At 42.1% G+C, this 22,703-nt stretch overlaps 1 protein-coding gene across 3 annotated transcripts in view; it reads left to right on the forward strand.

Annotated features, from left to right (window-relative positions):
• The window catches only part of LOC140725744 (mediator of RNA polymerase II transcription subunit 12-like protein), a 676,368-nt gene that overhangs the window by 549,659 nt on the left and 104,006 nt on the right, over positions 1-22,703 (forward strand). For all 3 annotated transcript variants that reach the window (XM_073041599.1, XM_073041601.1, XM_073041600.1), the window contains exons 28-33: positions 8,360-8,548; positions 9,256-9,330; positions 12,163-12,338; positions 14,291-14,452; positions 19,066-19,177; positions 20,482-20,571. In XM_073041599.1, coding sequence (XP_072897700.1) covers positions 8,360-8,548; positions 9,256-9,330; positions 12,163-12,338; positions 14,291-14,452; positions 19,066-19,177; positions 20,482-20,571 — 804 coding nt within the window. The remainder of the gene's footprint in view (positions 1-8,359; positions 8,549-9,255; positions 9,331-12,162; positions 12,339-14,290; positions 14,453-19,065; positions 19,178-20,481; positions 20,572-22,703) is intronic.

Here is a 22,703-nt window from a genome sequence, read left to right on the forward strand (position 1 = left end):
TGCACTGTAAAAAAGCAACTGCTCTGCCTGTGACCGCAAGAAATTGTGGAGAGTTGTGTACGCAGCTCAGCACATCGCAGAAACCAGCTTCCCCTTCATGAGCTCTGTTTATAATTTCCACTGCCTCAGTAAAGCATCAAATATGATCAAAAACACGACAAATTCTGCAGATCTGGAAATTCAAAGCAACACACACAAAATGCTGGAGGAACTCATCAGGTCAGACAGCATCTATGGAAATGAAGAGATAGTCGGCATTCTAGACCGAGACCCTTCTGCAAGATCCTATCCACCCTGTGCATTCTTTTTGTCTCCCCTCCCCTTGGGCAGAAGATACAGAACCCCGAAGGCACATACAAGGGGTGATTGATAAGTTTGTGGCCTAGGGTAAGAGTCAATTTTAGAAAACTTAGCACATTTATTTTTCAACATAGTCCCCTCCTACATGTACACACTTAGTCCAGCAGTTGTGGAGCATATGGGTCCCTTCTTTGTAGAAATAGTGCACAGCAGGGGTGATTGATAAGTTTGTAGCCTAAGGTAGAAGGAGATGACTTATTAACTTCAAACTTTCTGCATTATCACTCAAAGAGATGAACTGCATGTGCATGTAACAAGAGCATCTTGGACCTCCAGGTTGTCCACAGCAGTGGTGATTGATAAGTTCGTGGCTTAAGGTAGAAGGAGATGAGTTATACAGCTCTCGTTACATGCACGTGCAGTTCAACTCTTTGAGTGATTATGCAGAAAGTGTGAAGTTAATAACTCATCTCCTTCTACCTCAGGACACAAACTTAACAATCACCCCTGCTGTGGACCACTTCCTGGAGGTTCAAGGCGCCGACTTCCACAAAGAAGGGATCCGCATGCTCCACGACCGCTGGACTAAGTGTGTAAATGTAGGAAAAATAAATGTGCTAGGTTTTCTAATTGACTCTTTCTACCTTAAGCCATGAACTTATATCAGTCACCCCTTGTACCACAGGGCTCGGGAATACCTTCTATCCTGTTGTTATTAGACTATTCAACGGTCCCTGGTACAATAAATGAACACGATCCCTCATCAAGAGTCCTCCTGCCTGTCTGCACTGCACTTTCTCTGTATTCTGCATTCTCTTATTACCTTGTATTAGCTGAATGTACTGTTGTAATGAAATGTTTTCTATGCATGGCCAAGTTTTTCCCTCTACCTTGGTACACTTGGCAATGATACATCAGTTTACCAATGTATAATTTAGGTAGCAGTGGGAATCAGTAGGTTTCTTGTGAATACTGGTTGGTAATTTGAGGCCTGACATGAAATTAGAGGCATTATGTAATAGAACAACTGGAGAGGTACTATATGAGGTACCCCTTTCACCCACTCACTTCCCTCTACTCCTCCTTTCCTCCTTACTCCTCTCCTCCTGCTGCTCCTCTCTCAACCTTTTTTTCCAACTCCTTCATCCCCCCTTTGCCCCCTCTCTGCTCTCCCTCCCCTTTCTCCTGCTCCCCTTCTTCCCCTCCCTCCTTCTTCTCCTCTTTCCACTCTTTCCCATCCCTCCTCTCCCACTCACCCCCATATTTCCCCCTCTACCCACTCTCTCCCCTTCCATTGCCCACTCTCCTCCCTCTGCTCGCTCTCATCTATCTCTCTTCTCCCCTCCTCTCCCTCATCTCCACTCTCCCCCTCTCTCCATCTTCTCTTTCCCCATCTCCCCCTGCTCCCCCTCCCCAACTTGTCAACTCTTTCCACACTCTCCCCCTCTCTCCCATCTCCCTCCTCCCCCTCCCCAATCTCCCCCACTCTTCTCCGCCTTTCCCCTTTGAGACTGAGAGCACAGTGAAAAACTGGCAGTAAAAATGATGGAAATTTTCTAGTCCAGAGGGATACTAGTGGGAATATTAGGAATTTCTGTGGGTGTAGATCCCAAATTGTGAATTGTTCAAGATGATGTACATTCTGGACTACATTAACCAAAATGCTTTGCTGCAGATTATGGCTGTAGACCTCTTGGTGACGGTAAATGATGGTTTGATTCTTGTGGCATCATCAACATTGTACTGCTCTTGTATTAAGATGACAGGTTGAGCAGGCGAGGGCTTCTCTCTTTGGAGGAAGGGAGGATGAGAGGGGGCTTGATACATTAAGGACATTTAAGAGACAGGCACATGGATGAAAGAAGGATGGAGGGCTATGTGTGAGGGTAGGGTTAGATTAATCTTAAAGTAAGTTAAAGGGTTGGCATAATATCGTGGACCGAACAGCCTGTAATGTTATGTTCTGTGCTGTATTAGCGTAGAAACAGCTGTTGACCATTCATTGCCTTAAGACATTGGACTGTGACCAAGCATCCCCTCAGCCAGAATGAGAGGAGCTTCTCCAGGTCATGGCAACAGCTGGCAGAGATTGCCCTGCAAAATACCTTACCAGATGTGAGCCAGTTCTTGGCATTTATCCAGTGCAGGCACCACCAACATGTCATCAAGTCAGCTCTGTCAGAGGTGTTGTGTGAGGCCAATGTGTTTGTATTTGAAGCTTGGATATTTTTATAGAGTGGGTAATGCAATATTTCTCCGGACCTTGCACCAACCCTGCTCAGACACAAAGCAGAAAGCTTATATCTTTTACGCTAAACCTGAGCTAGCATTTTCCGCACCCTTCCCATATATCCTTCCAAATAGAAGACGTGCAAGATTTCCCCTGCGTGCTGACCCACAGTTTGGATTTTCACTTTAACTTGTTTCAGAAGACTTGCTCTTGCCAACCCAGTTTTAACCAGGCTGGAGACTGAATTAGTTTATGTTCCCATTCCTGTCTTCCCACAGACTCCATATCTGACTACCTTTCCTGATTCAGTGGTGTTAAATCCTTACAAACATAAACAATTCCTAAATTAAAGAGAGTGTTTTGAACTCCTTTTCCTCATAAGGACTCTATTTGGGTTAAAATTCTTGTAGATAACCACTCACATAAATTCCAAGGTTTAGCTTTATGAGTTTTTTCTTTTTGTTTGAAGTTATTTTACTGTTCAGAAATGAATCCCAAGGTGCATAAAGAAGTCAAAGCAGACATGTGTGATGCAGCCATTCGTGCTGCCCTATCAATCAGTCAATAGAGTTGTCAATGATTGATATCCCTGGCCCAGTGAGATGGGAAGCTCCAAAGGTCTTAAATCTCCATCCATAAAAGACATTTTCACTGGAATCAAGCCCCCAATACTTTGAACTTAAAATGTACTTATCTGAGTTTTCTGCAGTTCTGATGAAAGATTCAAGATTATTTAACGTCATTCACTATGCACAAGTGTAAAGGAGGATGAAATAATTGTTACTCCTGATCTGAAATAAGACAAAAAAGATAAAGAACATAATAATAAAAACTACAATAAATATAAATATATTTGATAGCTTATCTACATAGCTTGATTGTGTGTCCACAAAGTGGACACTGGACATAGGAGTGCCTGTACATAAGGTAGCTCTGACAGGTAATAATAAGGTAGTGGTCTTGGGGGGGAGGGATGTGGAGGGGTGGGTTAGTGGGTGGAGGTGTTGATCTGCCTTGTTGGTTGGGGAAAGTAACTGTTTTTGAGTCTGGTGGTCCTGGTGTAGATGGTACGTAGCGCCCTTCGTGATGGCAATAGGAAGAACAGCCCACAACAGGGTGGGTGAGATCCTTCATGATATTGCTGGCCTTTTTCAGGCACCTTTCAGCATATATGTCCTTGATGTGTTGGGCAGTTTTGACTACCCATTGTAGAGCGTTCCTCTCCACCGCAGTGAAGATTCCGTATCATGCAGTGATGCAGCATATTAGGATGCACGCCTGTAGGAGGACATGCTATTAATGTGCATAGTTCAGCTCTCTTCAGCCTCCTCAGAAAGGAGAGGCATTTGAAAGCTTTCTGACTGTGGAAAATGCCTTGAGAATGATTACTTGGCAATATCGGTAATGCTATAAATATCTTTTGAAGTGTAGCCTGATCTGTTGAGTGATTCCAACATGGCCTGTGTACGGTGAAATTTTAAATTCCAATTTGACATCTCCGCAGATGATGAATTAAAGAATTTAATGTCATTATAAATAATAATAATTTTTGAATAGTATTAAATATTGCTTTTGTGCGACAGAGCTGTTTAACGTGGGGCATCAGTCAGTGATCTCATTGGATAGTATTAATGGAACTTTATTCCCTTGTAGCTTGTAAGAGTTTTTGTTGATATTTGCATGTTTACCTTCAATGTTGTAGATGGTATCCGGATAAACTAAAGTCTGTAATATAATGATGGTAGAATGATCAGAGGAAGCGTTTTGTAATTGTTGGAGTGTAGGAAAGGATGAAGAGAAAGACTTTTAACACAGCAGCATAGCAGTTGGTATAATGTTATTACAGCACCAGCAATCTATGACTAGGATTCCATTCCCGTCACTGCCTCTCCGCAGTTTGCTCATTCTCCCCATGACCACTTAGGTTTCCTCTGGGTGCTCCAGTTCCCTCCAACATCCCAAAGTTGTATGGTTAGTGTTGGTGAGCTGTGGGTGTGCTGTGTTGGCACCGGAAATGTGGCAATACTTGCACACGTTTCACGTGAGTGATTTAACGTAAATCATTTCAGGGTATGCTTCGATGTACCTGTAACAAATAAAGCTAATCTTTCATCTTTAGCTTTTGGAAGCAAGGTATCAAATCTGGAATGTTCTGTTGTTGAATGGAAAGGGGTAATTGTTTTATTATTTTCATGTCTGTTAATGTACAGTGTCAACAGCTTTGCATGCTATCCAGACAGATCCTTCCAAACGTTAAGTACAATGAGGTAGTAGAAAAGGAAAGCAATAGCAGAGTGCAGAATATCAAAATCAGAATCAGGTTTAATATCGCCAGCATATGTTGTGAAAATTTTTAGCTTTGCGTCAGCGTACAATGCAATGCATGTCAATAGATAGAAAAAAATCTGTGAATTAGAGTAAATATAAATATATATCTCAAATAGTTAAGTTAAATAAGTAGTGCAAAAAATAAGAAATAAAAGAAGTAGTGAGGTAGTGTTCATGGGTTCAGTGTTCATTTAGGAATCGGATGGCAGAGGGGAAGAAGCTGTTCCTGAATCACTGAGTGTGTGTCTTCAGGCTTCTGTACCTCCTACCTGATGGTAACAATGAGAAGAGGGCATGTCTTGCGTGTTGGGGGTCCTTAATGATGGATGCCACCTTTCCGAGGCACCGCTCCTTGAAGATGTCCTGGATACTACAGAGGCTGACTAATTTTACAACTCTCTGCAGCTTACTTCGATCCTGTACGGTAGCCTTCCCATATCAGACAGTGATGCAGCCAGTTGGAATGCTCTCCATGGTACATCTGCAGAAACTTACGAGTGTTTTTGGTGACATAACAAATCTCAAACTCCAAATAAAATATAGCCACTACCTTGCCTGCATTGTATCGACATTGATGCGTTGGGTCGAGATTTAAAGGCTGAGGAAAGTTTACTGAAAAGCCGCTTTGCTTGTCAGGAATTTTAGAACTGGGCTCTCAAGCAGAGGTGGACTTTGGGTTATAGTGCTGGCTGAGGAAGGGTGGTGTACACTTTATGGTGAGAGAAACTGGCCACGGAATGAAACTGCATCAACATGACGGTTGCCTATGGAATGGAGCCGGTGAGAGAGGTCAGCCATGGTATGGGACCTCCTGGCAAGTGTAATAGATCCAGGTTGGCAATGCAGTAGATCCATTCGGGAGGGATTGTCCATTCCTTAGCTCAGCAATTAAAGCGGCCTTAACAGATGTGAAACTGATCTTGTGACTGGAAGTAATGAAACTGGATGACATTATAGACCGGAATTTGGTTGTGGAATAAATAAAATGACAACTTTTTATAAATGCTGAGTATTGCTGGCCTTACTATTTTGATAGAAAGGTGTAATACTTACAACTCAACTCAACTCAACTCCACTCAACTCAAAATTGGTTATTGTCATTTCCAGTACAAACATGTAAAGGAGAATGAAGTAATTGTTACTCCAGATCTGATACAGCACTCATAAAGAACACAGTAATAATAAAAAACAATAAATATGAACACATAAGATAGCTTATCTACCTTGACTGTATGTCCATAAAGTGACTCTAGGCACAGGAGTATCTGTACATAAGGTGACTCTGACAGGAAATGATAAAGTAGTGGTACTGGTGGGGGGGGGGGGGTGTTGTGGGGTGGGTGGATGTGTTGGTTAACCTGTCGGCTTGGAAATGTAACCGAGTCTGGCTTGAATGCTACAGAGACTCCTCCCTCATGGGAGTGGGACGCAAATTATCCATGAACAAAGTGGGTGGGCGTTGGTAGAAATTAAGTTGCTCCAGTAAGTGCTTTTATTCCTGATTTGGTCATTCCTGTAGCTACTAGATTCTGAAGCATGAAAGATGAAGGGAGTTTTTTTTTTACCAGAATGCTGTCTGGATTGGAGAATGCGTCTTATTAGGAAAGGCTGAACAAGCTAAGGATTATCTCTTTGGAATGATAGAGAATGAAACACAGCTTGATAAAGCCTGTCAAGTGTTCTCAAAGCACATCCCCAAACCAGCTTGTATTGCCTTCTCGCATGTATGGAATGCCATCTTTCGCTGTAAGATAGTCGGGGGCATCAGTGGGTGCAGGAGACTACAAGCATATGCCAAATCCAACAAGACAGGAATTTCATTGACAGCATAGAGATGCATTTTCTAGGTGCACCTTACCAAACTCAACTAAAGCAACAGGAGCAATTTGATGTCCTTACTAATCCAGAACCTATCAACATAAAAGGAGCAGAATCTGACCTTTTAGCTCATTGAGTCTGCTCCACCATTCCATTGTGACTGATTTCAGAATCAGAATCACGGGCATATGTTGTGAAATTTGTTAACTTTGTGGCAGTAGTACAATGCAATGCATGATAATATATCTCTCTCAACCCCATTCTCCGGCCTTTCCCCCCGTAGCCTTTGACATCCTTACCAATCAAGAAACTATCAACTTCTGCTTTAAGTATGCCCAATGACTTGACCTCCACAGCTGTCAGTGGTAATGAATTCCCCGGCTTCACCACCTTCTGGGGGAGCTGATGGGAATGTGGAGGGAATAGGTTGCAGGGGATTAACCAGCGGGCGAATGGCATTGCCTGTGAGCTGGCAGCGATCTGATGAGAAGAATGGCCGCCTTCTAGGTTGCAGTGAACGTCTGAGCATGTGGACACAGCTCAGCACATCACAGGAACCAACCTTCCCTCTGTGAACTTTATCTGTACTTCTCGCTGCCTCAGGAAAGATCCCATCTACCCCAGATATTCTCTCTTCTCCCCTCTCCCATCAGTCCAAATTACGTACCAACAAACTCAAGGACTCGGCTTTATTAAAACTATCAAATAGTTCCTTCACACAATAGGATAGACTCTCAACTGCGTCATGATCTTGTTCCTTATTGTTTATCTGCGCTGTACTGTCACTGTAGCTGTTATACTTCATTCTGCTTTCTGTTATTATTTTACCTTGTATGACAGTACTGTGCACATATGTATAACTAGAGAGGTGTGTGTATATATAGCTAGGCAGCCCAAGACTTTTGCACAGTACTGTAGTAATTTTACGTATTGCACTTACAGCTGCTGCTGATGCAAAAAAATTAAGCAAATATCATGACATATGTGAGTGATGGTAAACCTGATTCTGATATGAGTCTCTATTGTGGACTGAGAGTAGGAAGGGGGCAGGGAGAGTGAGGGGAGTGGGAAACACCAGAGAGACATTCTGTAATGATAAATAAACCAATTGTTTTCAATCAAATGACTTTTCCTGGTGGTCTCAGGGCTGGGTATGTCTGCACCCATGCCACCCCTACCCCTGGCACTCCTTCTCTGCCACCTGTCACACACCTCTCCCATGGCATCCACCCTCGCCATTCCCAACTTCGTTTGCTTCCACCAGATTTACAAACTCGCTCTCCACTCCACATTGATAAATACAGTATTTTGCAAAAACCTAAGGTGTCCTAGCTATATACACGTGCCCAAGATTTTTGCACAGTACTGTATCTCGATGCACTGTGTAATGATCTGATCTCTATGAACAGTATGCGAGACAAACGTTTCACTGTATCTCGATACATGAGACAATACTAAACCAATCCCAAATCCAGTTCCATGATTCCTTTTACCAGAGTAACTAATGTTCTGAGGGTACTTATCTGTAGAAGTAATATGACAATACAGCGTACCAGATGTGACTTTTTTTTTAAACAAGGATGTCTTGTTCTCTTATATAATGGGCCAGGTCATATTTCCCTTGTTTATTATGCATTGGCCATGGGTTTCAAAGTGCTCATGTTTTCACTTTCCCTTTGGCAGGAATGGGTGGGAGAGCACTGCTTAAAGGAGCCAGAGAGACTGTGTACAGACAAGGATCTAATACTAGACCCAGTTCTCTCCAACAAGCAAGCACGACAACTGCTGCGGCTGATCTGTTATCCGCATGGCCTGAAGGAGTGTGTGGAAGGGGACAATCCTCAGCGGCAGCACATCAAGCACATTCTCCAGGTATTTGGAGCAATTTTAAAGCACAATTTCTCCATTAGGTCTATCATATTTATTAATGGAATTATTGAGCTAAATGTTTTAAGGCACAGCCTCTTTGGCATTCGCAGTTTTGCCATTTCAGCTGTATTAAGGTGATCATCGTCAGAATGAAAAGTCATTACTGGGAGATCCATTAAGGACCCCTATCACCCATGACATGACCTCGTCTCATTGCTACCATCAAGGAGGATGTACGTGTAACAAATAAATCTAATCTTCTTTACCCAACCAAAAATGACCCATTTATCTCAGTTGCCCTAGTTAGTTAGCCACTTCCCTGTCCATGCCAATATATTGTTCAAGACCCTGTAGATTTGTATCCTGCTCTATAAGTTTTTAGCTAGTGCCTTATCAAATACCCTTCTGAAACCTAAGTGTGATATAGTCATTGATATTTTATTTATCCACCTCATGTGCTATATCTTTTTCCAAGATTGCTAATCTAGATTTTTGGATCAGAGGCCTGTAACAACTATTAATCTGAAATCATGTTTAACATCAAATTCTGTTATTGAGAAAGGTGGTATATTGTTATTAGTCACAAGTTAATTTTATAGATTTCTGTGCTTGCTTTTTCATTACTTGAGGGTGTATAATTGAGACAGTTTACTAAAATAAAGAATTGAGAAGGTGATCCAAGGAGTTGTTTTTGTTCTTTGACTATGTAGAACTTGGACCAGTGGATCCTGAGACAGTCTTGGTTGGAGCTTCAGCTGATGATCAAGCAATGCATGAAAGAGCCTGTAAGTTGAAAGCTCCTATTATTAATATTTTAATATTAAAATATTATACGTGTTTCTATTTGGGCCACAATGAGTCTTGAATCAATATATCACAAGTTGTTGCTTGATTGAGGTTCTTAACCAGAGTGCAGAAGACAACAAACAATAATAATAATAATACATAAATTAACAATAAATATCAAAAATCCATGAAAGTGAGTCCATTTCAATGACCTGGCAAGTGAAGTTATCCCCTTTGGTTTAAGAGCCTGATTGTTTAAGGGTAGTAACTGTTCCTGAACCTGGTGGTATGAGTTGTGAGACTCCTCTATCTTCTTCCTGATGGCAATAGCGAGAAGAGAGCATGTGGTTGTGGTCCCTGATGATGAATGCTGCTTTCCTGCAACAGCATTTCATGCAGATGTGTTCTGTGGTGGGGATTGCTTTGCCTGTGATGGACTGGGCTGTATCCACTACTTTTTACAGGTTTTTCCATTCCAGGGCATTGGTGTTTCCATGCGAAGTTGTGATGCAGCCAGTCAATATACTCTCCACCACACATCTATAGAAGTTTTTCGAAGTTTCAGATGTCATACTGAATCTCCACACTCCTAAAGAAGTAGAGGCTCTTCTGTGCTTTCTTCGTAACCATGCCCAACATCCACATATTACATAGAAGAAGCATTTTTTAAAATATTAGGATGAGCAGAAGATGACATGATATCCTGAAGTGGGAAGGTGAACAGCCAGAGGTTGCGGTACATATTGGTACCAACGACATAGGTAGGAAAAGGGAGGAGACTACAGGGAATTAGGAAGGAAGTTGAGAAGCAGGACCTCAAATATAGTAATCTTGGGTTTACTGCCTGTGCCTCGCAACAGTGAGAATAAGAATAGAGTGAGGAGGAGGATAAATGCATGGCTGAGGGATTGGAGCAGGGGGCAGGGATTCATATTTCTGGATCGTTGGGACCTCTTTTGGGGCAGGAGTGACCTGTACAAAAAGGATGTGTTGCACTTGAATCCCAGGGGGACCAATATCCTGGCGGGGAGGTTTGCTAAGGCTACTGGGGAGAGCTTAACCTAGAATTGGTGGGGGGTGGGAACTAAACTGAAGAGGCAGAGGAAGGGGCTGTTGGCTCACAGATAGAGAAAGCTTGGAGACAGTGCGAGGTGATAGAGAAGGGATGTGCTCAGTCCGATGGTTTGAGACATCTATTTTAATGCGAGAAGCATCATGAACAAAGTGGATGAGCTTAAAGCGTGGATCAGTACTTAGAGCTGTCTGTTGTGGCCATTACAGAGACTTGGATGGCTCAGGGGCAGGAATGGTTACTTAGAGTGCCAGGCTATAGTTGTTTCAGAAAGGACAGGGAAGGAGGCAAAAGACATGGGGCCGTGGCACTGCTGATCAGAGATAGTGTCATGGCTGCAGAAAAGGAGGAAGTCATGGAGGGATTATTTACCGAGTCTCTCTGAGTGGAAGTTAGGAATAGGAAGGGGTCAATAACTACTGGATATTTTTTATAGACTGCATAATAGTAACAGGAGACAGATTCTGGAAAGGTGTAATAATAACAGGGTTGTTGTGGTAAGAGATTTTAATTTCCTAAATATTGATTGGCATCTCCCTAGAGCAAGGGGTTTAGATGGGATGGAGTTTGTTAGGTGTGTTCAGGAAGGTTTCCTGACACAATATGGAGATAAGCCTACAAGAGGAAGGGCTATACTTGATCTGGTATTGGGAAATGAACCTGATCAGGTGTCAGGTATCTCAGTGGGAGAGCATTTTGGTGATAATGATCATAACATTGAGAGGGATAGGAACAGACAAGTTGGGAAAGCGTTTAATTGGAGTAAGGAGAAATATGAGTCTATCAGGCAGGAACTTGGAAGCATAAATTGGGAAGAGATATTCTCAGGGAAATGTACGGCAGAAATGTGGCAAATGTTCAGGAGATATTTGCATGACGTTCTGCATAGGTACGTTCCAATGGGACAGGGAAAGGATGGTAGGGTACAGGAACCGTGGTGTACAAAGGCTGTTGAAAATCTAGTCATGGAGAAAAGAAAAGCTTACGAAAGTTCAAAAACCTAGGTAATGATAGAGATCTGGAAGATTATAAGGCTAGCAGGAAGGAGCTTAAGAAAGAAAATAGGAGAGACAGAAGGGACCATGAGAAGGCCTTGGCAAGCAGGATTAAGGAAAGCCCCAAGTATGTGAACTGCAAGAAGATAAGATGTGAGAGAATAGGACCAATAAAGTGTGACAATGGAAAAGTGTATATGGAACCAGAGGAAATAGCTGAGGTACTTAATGAATACTTTGCTTCAGTATTCACTAAGGAAAAGGATCTTGGCGATTATAGGAATGACACAGCGGATTGAATTGCTTGAGCATACAGACATTACGAAACCCTGTGACCATATGGGTTTCCTCTGGGTGTTCCAGTTTCCTCCTACATTCCAAAGATGTACACGTTAGGGTTAGTAAGTTGTGACATGGTTTGTTGGCACCAGAAGCAAGGCGACACTTATGGCCTCCTCCCGTACAATCGCCATTGAATTGTCACAAATGACACATTTCACTTTATGTTTCAATGTACATGTGAAACAATAAAGCAAATCTTTATCTTTAAATCTTTGAACGTGGGCTTCACCAGTGTCCTGCACAACCGCACCATGATCTCCCAACTGTTGTATTCAATGCCCTGACTGATGAAAGTGCTTCTTTCCTGCTCTGCCTACTTCTGTCTCCACTTTCAGGGAACTATCTACCTGACATTGTGTCTTGTGTGTAATCTATAGGTTTGAATGCAATTTGCACTTTTCAATCATTCTTATTTTTGCCAGGGGCCAGCTTCAGTTGCTGAAATGAACTCACTGTTGGAAAATATCGCCAAGGCCACTATTGAGGTCTTCCAGCAGTCAGCTGAGCTGAACTGTGGTGCTCCTTCTACTGGGGCTGAGCTGTTCAATGAGAGTGGAAACAATAGCCCAAGGCAGAATGGCAAAAAGACATTTCTAAGGTAAAGCAAGGTTTACTCTACATTTCTAGGTGCATGGAATGGGGATGTTAAGTGGTTAGCAAGGAGTTGAAAATATCAGTTGTTTTACTTTATTTTAGTGGGCTGGCTTGGTACATCTTGAAACATTCATCATAATAATGGGTTTAAGTTTTGATTCCAGTATATATTGGAAAATGAATCGAATTATCTGAAACAGAAGGCTCTTGTTAACCATTAACACAAGTGATTCTGCAGATGCTGGAAATCGAGCAACACTCACAAAATGCTGGAGGAACTCAGCAAGTCAGGTAGCGTCTATGCAAAGGAATAAGATGAAGCCCTGGTAGTGCAGATGAAGGGTCTTGGCCCAAAACATTGAATATGTATTCCAATTCTGACCTGCTGAGTTCCTCCAGCATTTTGAGTGTGTTACCAAGGTTCGTAAGATGGAATTTTTGCTCATATCGGTTTCAAATGTATTACCTGTTTTTAGATAAGATACCATCCCTTGCTCCTTTAGGCCTTCAGAATGGATCTCCTCTCATTTTTTTAATCTGCACAGAGTTATAGGTCAATAATCAATCACTCATAGGACAAGCACTCTTCCTAGGAAACAACCTAATGAATCTTGGGACACAGGCTAAGGCCCAGTGTTTTTATATTGACCTGAGAACTAACATCTTCTCTCTCTACAGGTGCAAATAAGTGTGTTGTGTAATTGCAGAATGTTTGAGTTTATATTTCAGTTTCAAACCATTTGCAGCCCTTCTTATTCAGCAGCCCACACTTTTCTCTTTAAGCTTTCATGGCTTCTAAAATTATTTATGGAAGGAACCCCTGGCATTTTAATTGCCCGTTCCCAATTGCCTCACGTGAGCCAGTGCTTGAACCACTGAGTGCAGCGGAGGTACTCACGGTGTGTGACAGTCCTAATGGGGCTGAATGTCCTGTTGGCCCACTTCATGTGGTTGGGAGCCAACCACCTTGCAGTGAGCTTGGAGTCACACATAAGCCAGAGTTTGTAAGGACAATGGATTCCTTGCCCCCAAAGGGCATTATTGAACCAAATATCTATTTATGGCAGTGCTGTGATGTCACAGTTCCCCGTGCTATAAGTTCTACTTGCTAAACACCTACGGTAGCGTAGTGGCTAGCACAAAAAAGCTATTACAGCTTGGGGTGTCAGAGTTTGGAGTTCAATTCCTGTCTGTAAGGACTCTGTACTTTCTACCTGTCACTACATGGGTTTCCTCCCAAAGTCCAAAGACGTACCAGTGCGTGGCCAAGTGGTTAAGGTGCTCGTCTAGTTATCTGAAGGTCGCTAGTTCGAGCCTTGGCTGAGGCTGCGTGTGTGTCGTTGAGCAAGGCACTTACCCACACATTGCTCTGTGACGACACCGGTGCCAAGCTGTATGGGTCCTTATGCCCTTACCTTGGACAACATTGGTGGCATGGAGAGGGGAGAATTACAGCCTGGGCAACTGCCAGTTTTTTTCCATAAAAAAAACCTTGCCCAGGCTTGCACACTGGAAATTTTTCAAGGCGCAAATCCATGGTCTATCGAGACTAATTATTAGTCATTGCAAACTGTCCTGCAATTAGACTAGTGTTAAATACAGACGTTTGTAGTTGGGTTGCTGGGCAGTATGGCTCATTCCACACTGTATCTCTAAATAAAAGTAAATAAATAAATCATGAATGTCGACACTACAACATGAGACTTCTTTGGCCATTCTGGCCATCAGCATTTCACACTGCAATGAATTTTAAAACCTGAATGATATTTGAATAGTTTTGACAATTGAAAAAGTGGGTTAATCTGAAAGTGCTCCGATGGCTATTTGATGAGTTTCTTTGTGTGTGTGTGTGCGTGCATGTGTGTGTGCCTGTGTTCATCTGTGTGTGTGCATGTGTGTGTGTGTGTGTCTGTGTGTGTGTGTGCGCGTGTGTCTGTGTGTGTGGCTTGCATTCAGCTGCTCAGAAAGAAAAGGAGTTTGGCTTGTCGCTCCGCTGATTGCGAAACTGCCCACATCCGTTCAGGGTCGAGTCCTAAAGGCAGCTGGAGAAGAGCTTGAGATGGGTCAACACTTGGGGTCATCGTCTAAAAAGGAAAGAGACAGACAGAAGCAAAAAAGGTAAGAAAGATCAAGTCAAGCTATTCATAAAGGAAATAATGTGCACACATAAGATATTTGCATTGTAAAGCAAAACTCTTATAATAAAACAGTTCATTGAAAGTAACAAAGTAGGAAAAATTTGGTTCTTTAATCTGGATTAGCAAATCTCAAATATGGCAGTCATGGTTAGAAGTTTGGCCTTGGTAAATTGGTTTATTATTATTACATTTACTGTGAAAAACTTTGTTTTGCGTGCCATCAATGCAGGTTATTTCATTGTATCTGTAGCACATGGGGAAAGCAACAACAACATGCAAAATTTAGTATTACAGTTGCACAGAAAAATAAGTGCAGGCAGATAATTAGGTGCAAGGCCATAATGAGGTAGATTATGAGGTCATTAGTCCAGCTTTATCACAGTAGGGGACCATTCAAGAGTCTGATAACAGTGGGATAAGAGCTGCCCTTAAGCACGGTGATACTCACTTTCAGGCTGTTGTATCTCCTGCCCAATGGAAGACGAGAGGAGAGCGAATATCTGGGATGGATAGGGACTTTGCTTATGTTGGCTTCTTTCCTGAGACAGTGAGATGTGCAGACAGGGTGCATGGGGTGGGGGGCGAGGATGGTGGGAGGTTGCTGGTTTCCGTGATGTGCAGAGCTGTGTCCACAACTCTTTGCAGTTTCTTGCGGTCACAGACAGAGCAGTTAACTTCTCAAGTTCTGTGGATTAAAGCAGGGTGTTACGGTTGGAACCAGTGGAGTTTAATGTGAATATGGTTCTACATCATAAATGTAGCAAATACAACAGATGGTAAACTTGCAAATGCCAAATACTGAAATAAAAAGCCAAGATTCTAGAAACATTTGGCATTTCTGTTTTAATAATAATATTCTGTTTTAATAATTTCTATTTTAATAATGCTGAAAGTATTCAGCAAGTGAGCAGCACCTTGGAAAGAGAGAATCTATGTTTCAGGTTGAAGGACCTTCACCAGCTCTGCCTCTTTCCACAGGTTCCACCAGACTGTCGAATGTTTCTAGAATCTTGGATTTTTATTTCAGTATTTGGCATTTGCAAAACTCTCTACTCCACATTACCAGATGCATTGTTGTCTATCCAATTTTCCTGACCCATAAAACCATAAGGTCTTAGGATAGAGGACCCAGAATTAGGCCATTTGGACAATTGAGTTTACTCCACCATTCCATCATGGCTGATTTATTATTCCTCTCAAGCCATTCTCCTTTATACCCTTACTAATCAAGAACCTACCAACCACCGCTTTAAATATTCCCAATGACTTGGCCTCCACAGCCATCTGTGTCAGTGAAATCCACAGATCACCACCCTCTGGCTAAAGAAATTACTCTTCATCTCTGTTCTAAATAGACATGCCTCTATTCTGAAGCTGTGCCCTCTAGTCCTAGACTCCCCCACTATAGGAAACATCCTCTTCACATCCACTTTATCGAAACCTTTCAATTTTCATTCATTTTCATTGAAGCCTGTCCCCCCCATTCTTCTAAACTCCAATGAGTAAAGGTCCAAAACTATCAGACATTCCTGATATGTTAACTCTTTCATTTCCAGGGTCATTCTGCTGAACCTCCTCTGGACCCTTTCCAAAGCCAGCACATCCTTTCTTAGACAAGGAGCCCAAAACTGTTCATAATACTCCATTGGTAGTCTAACTAATGCCTTATAAAGTTTCAGCATTGCATCCTTATTTTTATATTCTAGTCTTCTCAAAATGAATGTTCACATTGCATTTGCCTTCCTACCTAAAGTGATTCCTGATGCTGTTGTTGGAAAATGATGTGGATTTGGGAAAATATAATGCCCAGCTCAAGAATTCAACCCAGTTACCTTCAATTTACCATTACTTTTTCTCTTTACTTATGTTATAATGTCTAATAAAGTTGATTCTGTCTCTGACAACACAGAGCATTATTAAACAACTATGTTGGAATTTGAACATGGGTCTGGGTAGTTGGGTGAGAACAAGTTTGTCACGTGAGGACTGATTTCATTAGAACGTGAAGCACTTCTACATAGGAACAGGCCTTATGGGCCACAACATCTGTGCTGACCATGATGCCAAATTAAACTTAACCCATCTGCCTGCAAATGATTGATATTCCTCCATTCCATGCATAAATTCATGTGCGTATCTAAAAGCCTTTCCAACACCACTATTGTATCTGCTACCACTACCCCAGGTACCTACCACACTCTGTGTAAGAAAAAGTTTGCCCTGCACATCCATTTTAAGTTTTCACCACTCACCTTAAATGCATGTCTTCTAGTGTTTGAAATTTCTACGTTGAGAAAAAGACTCTGCTGGTCTCTGCATCTTTTATAAGTCTTCTTTCCTTAAGGACATTGGTAAAGGATTTTATTGACCATCCACTGGTTTAATGTGGGGGGTTCACAACCTGATGTCCACGGACCCCTTGGTTAATGGTATGGATCTGTCATTTATAAAAGGTTCTGTACCCCTGGTTTAATGCTACCATTGCATACACTGGCTAGATTTATGTAATCAATTGAATTTAAATATTCTGATTCAAGTTTATGCCCGAGTCACTAGCTGGATCTCTGGATCACCATTGAAATTTAAGCCCTCATCGAGCATGCCCCTATACACCAGTGGCCAATTTGAGAACAGTTTTAACACCATAGGGGTGACGGAAAGAAGCAGCAAATCAAAATGAAAGGCAGATCTCAAAAACTATTTTGCAAAGGAGACGATTGTGACTCAAGAATTGACATGTGATACTGATTCAGGTACCAGAATAAAGAAAGTGGATGTGGTGAAGGGAATTATGCCAACCAGTTCAAGCAGTTTATGTTGAAATCTGCAGTTCCAAGCTATTTCTGGAAGTCAACTCGAGACGTCTAATCAAGTTATTTAAAACCTAGCAAACACGAGGAAATCTGCAGATGCTGGAAATTCAAACAACACACACAAATTAGTTAGTGTCCTGACGAAGGGTCTCGGCCCGAAACGTCGACAGTGCTTCTCCTTATAGATGCTGCCCAGCCTGCTGTGTTCCACCAGCATTTTGTGTGTGTTATTTAAAACCTAGATTTTTTTTCCAAACACCTTTGACAAGGTGCCACACATAAGTCTGCTTAGCAAGTTAAGAGCACATGGTATTACAGGAAAGATACTAACCTGGACAGAGCATTAGCTGATTGGCAGGAAGCAGAGTGGGAATAAGGAGAGCCTTTTCTAGTTGGCTGCCAGTGATGAGTGGTATTCCACAGGGGTCATTGTTGGGATTGCTTCTTTCCTATTATATGTCAGTGATTCGGGTGACGGAATTGATAGCTTTCTGGCCAAGTTTGTGGACAATACAACAATGGGTGGTAGGGACAGCTAGTGCTGAGAAACCCCAGCGAGGCTGCAGAAGGACTGAGGCAGATGAGGAGAATGGGCAAAGAAGTGGCAAATGGAATCCAGTGTCGGGAAGTGTTCGGTCATCGACTTTGGTAGAAGGATTAAAGGATAGGTTATTTTTTAAACAGGGAGTAAATTCAAAAATCCGAGGTGCAAAGTGATTGGGAGTCCTCGTGCAGGATTCCATGAAGGTTAATTTGCAGGTTGAGTTGGTGGTGAGGAAGGCAAATGCAATATTAGCATTCATTTCAAGGGGACTAGAATATTAAAAAAAGGACGTAATGTTTATAAAGCACTGTTGAGGCCTCACTTGAAGTATTGTGAGCAGTTTTGGGCCCCTTATTCAAGAAAGAATAATGTGCTGACCTTGGAGAGGATTCAGAGGAGTTTCACAAGAATGATTCCAGGAATGAAAGGCTGATCCTATGAGGAGCGATTGATCCTTTACTCACTGAAATTTAGAAGGGAGGGGGAAGATTTCATTGGAACCTTTCAAATGTTGAAATTGAAAGGAGAGGCTGGGACTTTTTCCCTGAAGTGCAGGGGGACAAGTGTTGACTTTTTAGAGATTTATGAACAGATGATGAGTGTAGATCAGATGGTCATGGTCTTTATCCTGGGGTAGAGTACTCTAAAACTCAATGTAAGGTGAGAGGGGGAAGATTTAAAATGGACCATGCGGGCAACTACCACCAAATGTTTTGGCTATTTGTAACAAGCTGACAGAGGAAGCTACAGAGGTGGGTAAAATTACAATATTTAAAAAGTATTTAGGCAGGTAAATGATTAGGAAGTGCTTAGAGCAACTTAGGGTCCATGGACCCCTTGTTTAATGGTATTGGTCCATGGCATAAGAAAGGTTGGGAACCCTTGGTTTAGAGGGATATGGGTCAAATACAGGCATTTGCAGACTAGCTTGAGTAGACAGCTTGGTTGGCTTGGATGAGTTGGGCTGCAGGGCCTGTTCCATGCTGTGTAATTCCGTGACTCTGTCAGCAGTCAGTTACATTCAGCTCCTGCCAACAATTCACCGATCTTGAGTGAAGGTGGAAGATGGATGTGTGGGAGATGAGTACAATTGGTGATAAGTGTTCCCATGCCAATTTTCTTGAACATAATGTGGATATCTTGTCCAATTCCTCCCATACTTATTGAGCTGATGAATGGGAATGTGATGTGCTTGTGAGCAGTTAACCTCTGTGTGTTTTTTTTCTTTACCCACAGCATGTCATTGCTGAGCCAACAGCCATTTCTGTCCTTGGTCCTCACTTGCCTAAAGGGACAGGATGAGCAACGAGAGGGCTTGCTGACCTCCCTGCAGAATCAGATCAACCAGGTAATGGTTCCAAAGGATGGAAACTGGTACATGTGCTATGCAGTTCTATACAATAAAAACTTCTAGTTTATGAATGAAAGTACTTTTTCACATTATCAAGCATTTTTGCATTTACAGTGGATTTTTTGATAGCTGGTGAATTGGAAATGTGGCAGCAAGTATGAATCATGGGGAGTGTTTTGTTAATTTTTTTAGTGTCATGGAATTAGTAGCACTTTTGGGTTGTCCTCCCTCTGTTTCTGTTGCCCCTTGAAAGAGCTGCGCAGTTCATCATTACCTCCTGCCCTCACCACAGCCCCTCTTCTTGTCTCCCTCACATCAATTATGGCATATGAAAATAATATATGAAATCAGAGCAGAAATAGCATTTGAGAATTCAGTAAATCATGCCTGATTCACAACTCCAGTTCCATTTTCCAAGTATCTCTTCTTAACAGTGAAGAAGAAATGCAGAGATGCTCCATTCTCTTTCATTGCTATGTCTTTACTTCTTACCTTCATAAACCTATCCTTTCAAGGCTACTGACCTGATTTTTACTTTTCTATTTACTGGCTTATTTTTCATGATTAGAGTTCCCCATTCCTGTTGTCAAACCTGAGTCCCATCTCTCACTTACTCACTCATTCCCCTCTGGTCGAAATCCCTTTCCGCACTAGATTCCGAGTCTTGATTCCATCCCAATCCTGTTATTCAAATCTTAATCTGCCTGCCCTCTCTGTGAATTTGCATGGAACAGGCAAAGCTAACAGCAATTCAACTGTTTATATTCTGAACAGTTTTAAAACAAAGACCACTACTTTCCCTTTGGTCCACAATGTTGTGCCAATATTTTAACCTACTCCAAAATTAATCTTACCATTCCCTCCCACATAGTCCTCTATTTTTCTTTCATCCTCGCACCTGTCTAAAGTTTCCTCAAATGTCTCCAATGTATCCGCCTCTACCTCTACTCCTCTCAGTGTGTTCCACTCACCCAGCACTCTCTGTTTTAAAAAAAACCTACCTTTGACATCGTCCCTATACTTTCATCTAATCTCTTTAAGATTATGCCCACTCATATTAGACAATTATGCGGTAGGAAAAAGCAACTCTATCTATGCCTCTTGTTATCTTACTGTATACACCTCTATCAAGTTGTCCCTCATCCTCTCTGTTAAATCTCCTCTGCACCCTACTTAGAGCTTCAATACTGTCCTGAAAATGAGTTTTGGTCAGTTAGCTAGTTATTTATGAACAACTGAAGTGAATTGGAATGGATATTGTTGCTGGCAACTCAGGCCCTACTTCAATGTAATATTCCTAGATTCTGAGTAACTGGAGGGAAGAGCGTTACCAGGACGATATGAAAGCCCGACAAATGATGCACGAAGCGCTCCAGCTGCGTCTGAATCTGGTGAGTTAGCTCCCTTCGAGGATCTTCCCCTTTCAAACATGAAGTAGCACTGTCGTATGGTGATGGAGCACAGAGCAATAGTTAACTCTGAGCATGTGTTGCTCAGTAAAATCTGGGCACAATAGTCACATTCCCAGCACACTTCTTCATTCCTAAGAGCAGTACCTGGTTCCTAGTGATCTGCCATGAGACATCAGCAAACATATTTATCACTGTGGGGAGTATTTAATTTTTCAGAATGCAAAGCAAGCTTGAACAAATAAAAACCCCCACCCCTCACCCCCTCAGCTCCTTCATTAAACAAGTGGATGAGATTTTAATTCTGTTCTCCAAACATCCTGGCAAAGAATTTTGCAACACTTTTCATAAAAATGGTCCTCATGTGGAGGACGAATATTATTATGTGAACAAGTGCTTTCTTTTTCCCTTCATGAATTCTGAATTGCCAATGTTAACAATTCAGAGGCAGAGTGCAACAACCTGAACCATCTTTCCAATAACTAATACTTTCAAAATCTGATGCTGACCTGCTGTAACGGGTTTACGCTCAATCCAATAGACTCATCATCATCACCATCATCATCATCATCATCATCACCACCACCATCATCATCATCATCATCATCATCTTAATCATCATCATCATCATCATCACTACAAGCCATGTCATGTGTCGAAAGCGATTGTGGTCTCATGTTCTTGGCAAGTTATTCTGCAGAAGTGGTTTGCCATTGCCTTCTTCTGGGCAGTGTCTTTACAAACGGGTGACCCCAGCCATTATCAACACTCTTCAGAGATTGTCTGCCTGTAGTCAGTGGTCAATTGTTATATGCACCGGCTGATCAAACGACCATCCACCACCTGCTTCCATGGCTTCACGTGACCCTGATCGGGGAAGGGGGTGGGAGAAGGAGTGCCTTGCATCTCCTTTGGTCTTATCACCACCCCACCACCTAATACACTAGGAGGATTAATTCCCACTCCATTTCATCAGGGTGCTTTGTTCTGAGAATGAAGTTCATAGTAAATTAAAAGTTCAAAGTCACTTTATATTCAAAGTACGTATACAAGTTTGAGATTTATTTTCTTAGAGGCCGTGACAGTATAACAGAGAAATACAATAGAATCATTGAAAAACTACACACAAAAACTAGCCACAGATATGCAAAAGAAGACAAACTGTGCAAATAAAAAAAAATTAGTAAGTAAATTACACTGAGAAAAATGCATTCTGGAGACCTTGAAAGTGAGTCCATAGCTTATGGAATCAGTTCAGAGTTGTGGTGAGTGAAGTTATCCACGCTGGTTCAAGACCCTGATGTTTGAAGGGTAAGAACTCTTCCTGTACTTGGTGATGTGGGACCTAAGGGCTCTGTTCCTCCTTCCTGATGGGAGCAGCGAGAGGAGAGCAAAGAGATAAATGACTGGTTTAAGCAAAGTGGTGGAAGAATTATAAGCACAAGAGATTCTGCAGATGCTGAAAATCCAGAATAACACACAACGTATGCTGGAGGGACTCTGCAGGTCAGGCAGCATCTATGGAGGGGAATAAAGAGTTGACGTACCAGGCCAAGGCCCTTCATCAGGACAGGTGTGGGGTGTCGGCCAGAAATATTGACTCTTAATTCTTTTCCTTTGATTCTGCCTAACCTGCTGATTTCCTCCAGCATTTTGTGGTCGAAAAAATGTTTTTTTTAAAAAAATGGGATGTGTGCAGTAAATGCCACCAGCATTTATGGACCATTTTTTTAATGTCCTGGAGTAAATGACGAGATTCCTTTGGATTTGCTTTAGTTCTGATAATGAAGGCAAATTAGAATGTTAGAAGGGAATTCCAGGATGTTGATGCAGTGACACTCTATTCAGAAGTCATGATGGTGTGAAATTTGAAGGAAAAGACTGTTCTTATATCCCTGGTGTCATGTCCTCCTAGACCAATGGTTCCTAACCTGGGGTCCACAGACCCCTCGGTTAATTGTAGACAGTAGATGTGTCTTGAGGGGTATTGCTGGAGAAGTCCTGTTACGTTGCTGTCATGTTTCTGTAATGCCGTCACAGGGAACCAGTGAGAGGGTAAGGGAATATTTAGAGAGGAACCAAAGATCCAGCAAGGATGCAACTGAATTCACTGG

Source organism: Hemitrygon akajei, chromosome 3, assembly GCF_048418815.1.
Source record: "Hemitrygon akajei chromosome 3, sHemAka1.3, whole genome shotgun sequence".
Taxonomy (NCBI): domain Eukaryota; kingdom Metazoa; phylum Chordata; class Chondrichthyes; order Myliobatiformes; family Dasyatidae; genus Hemitrygon; species Hemitrygon akajei.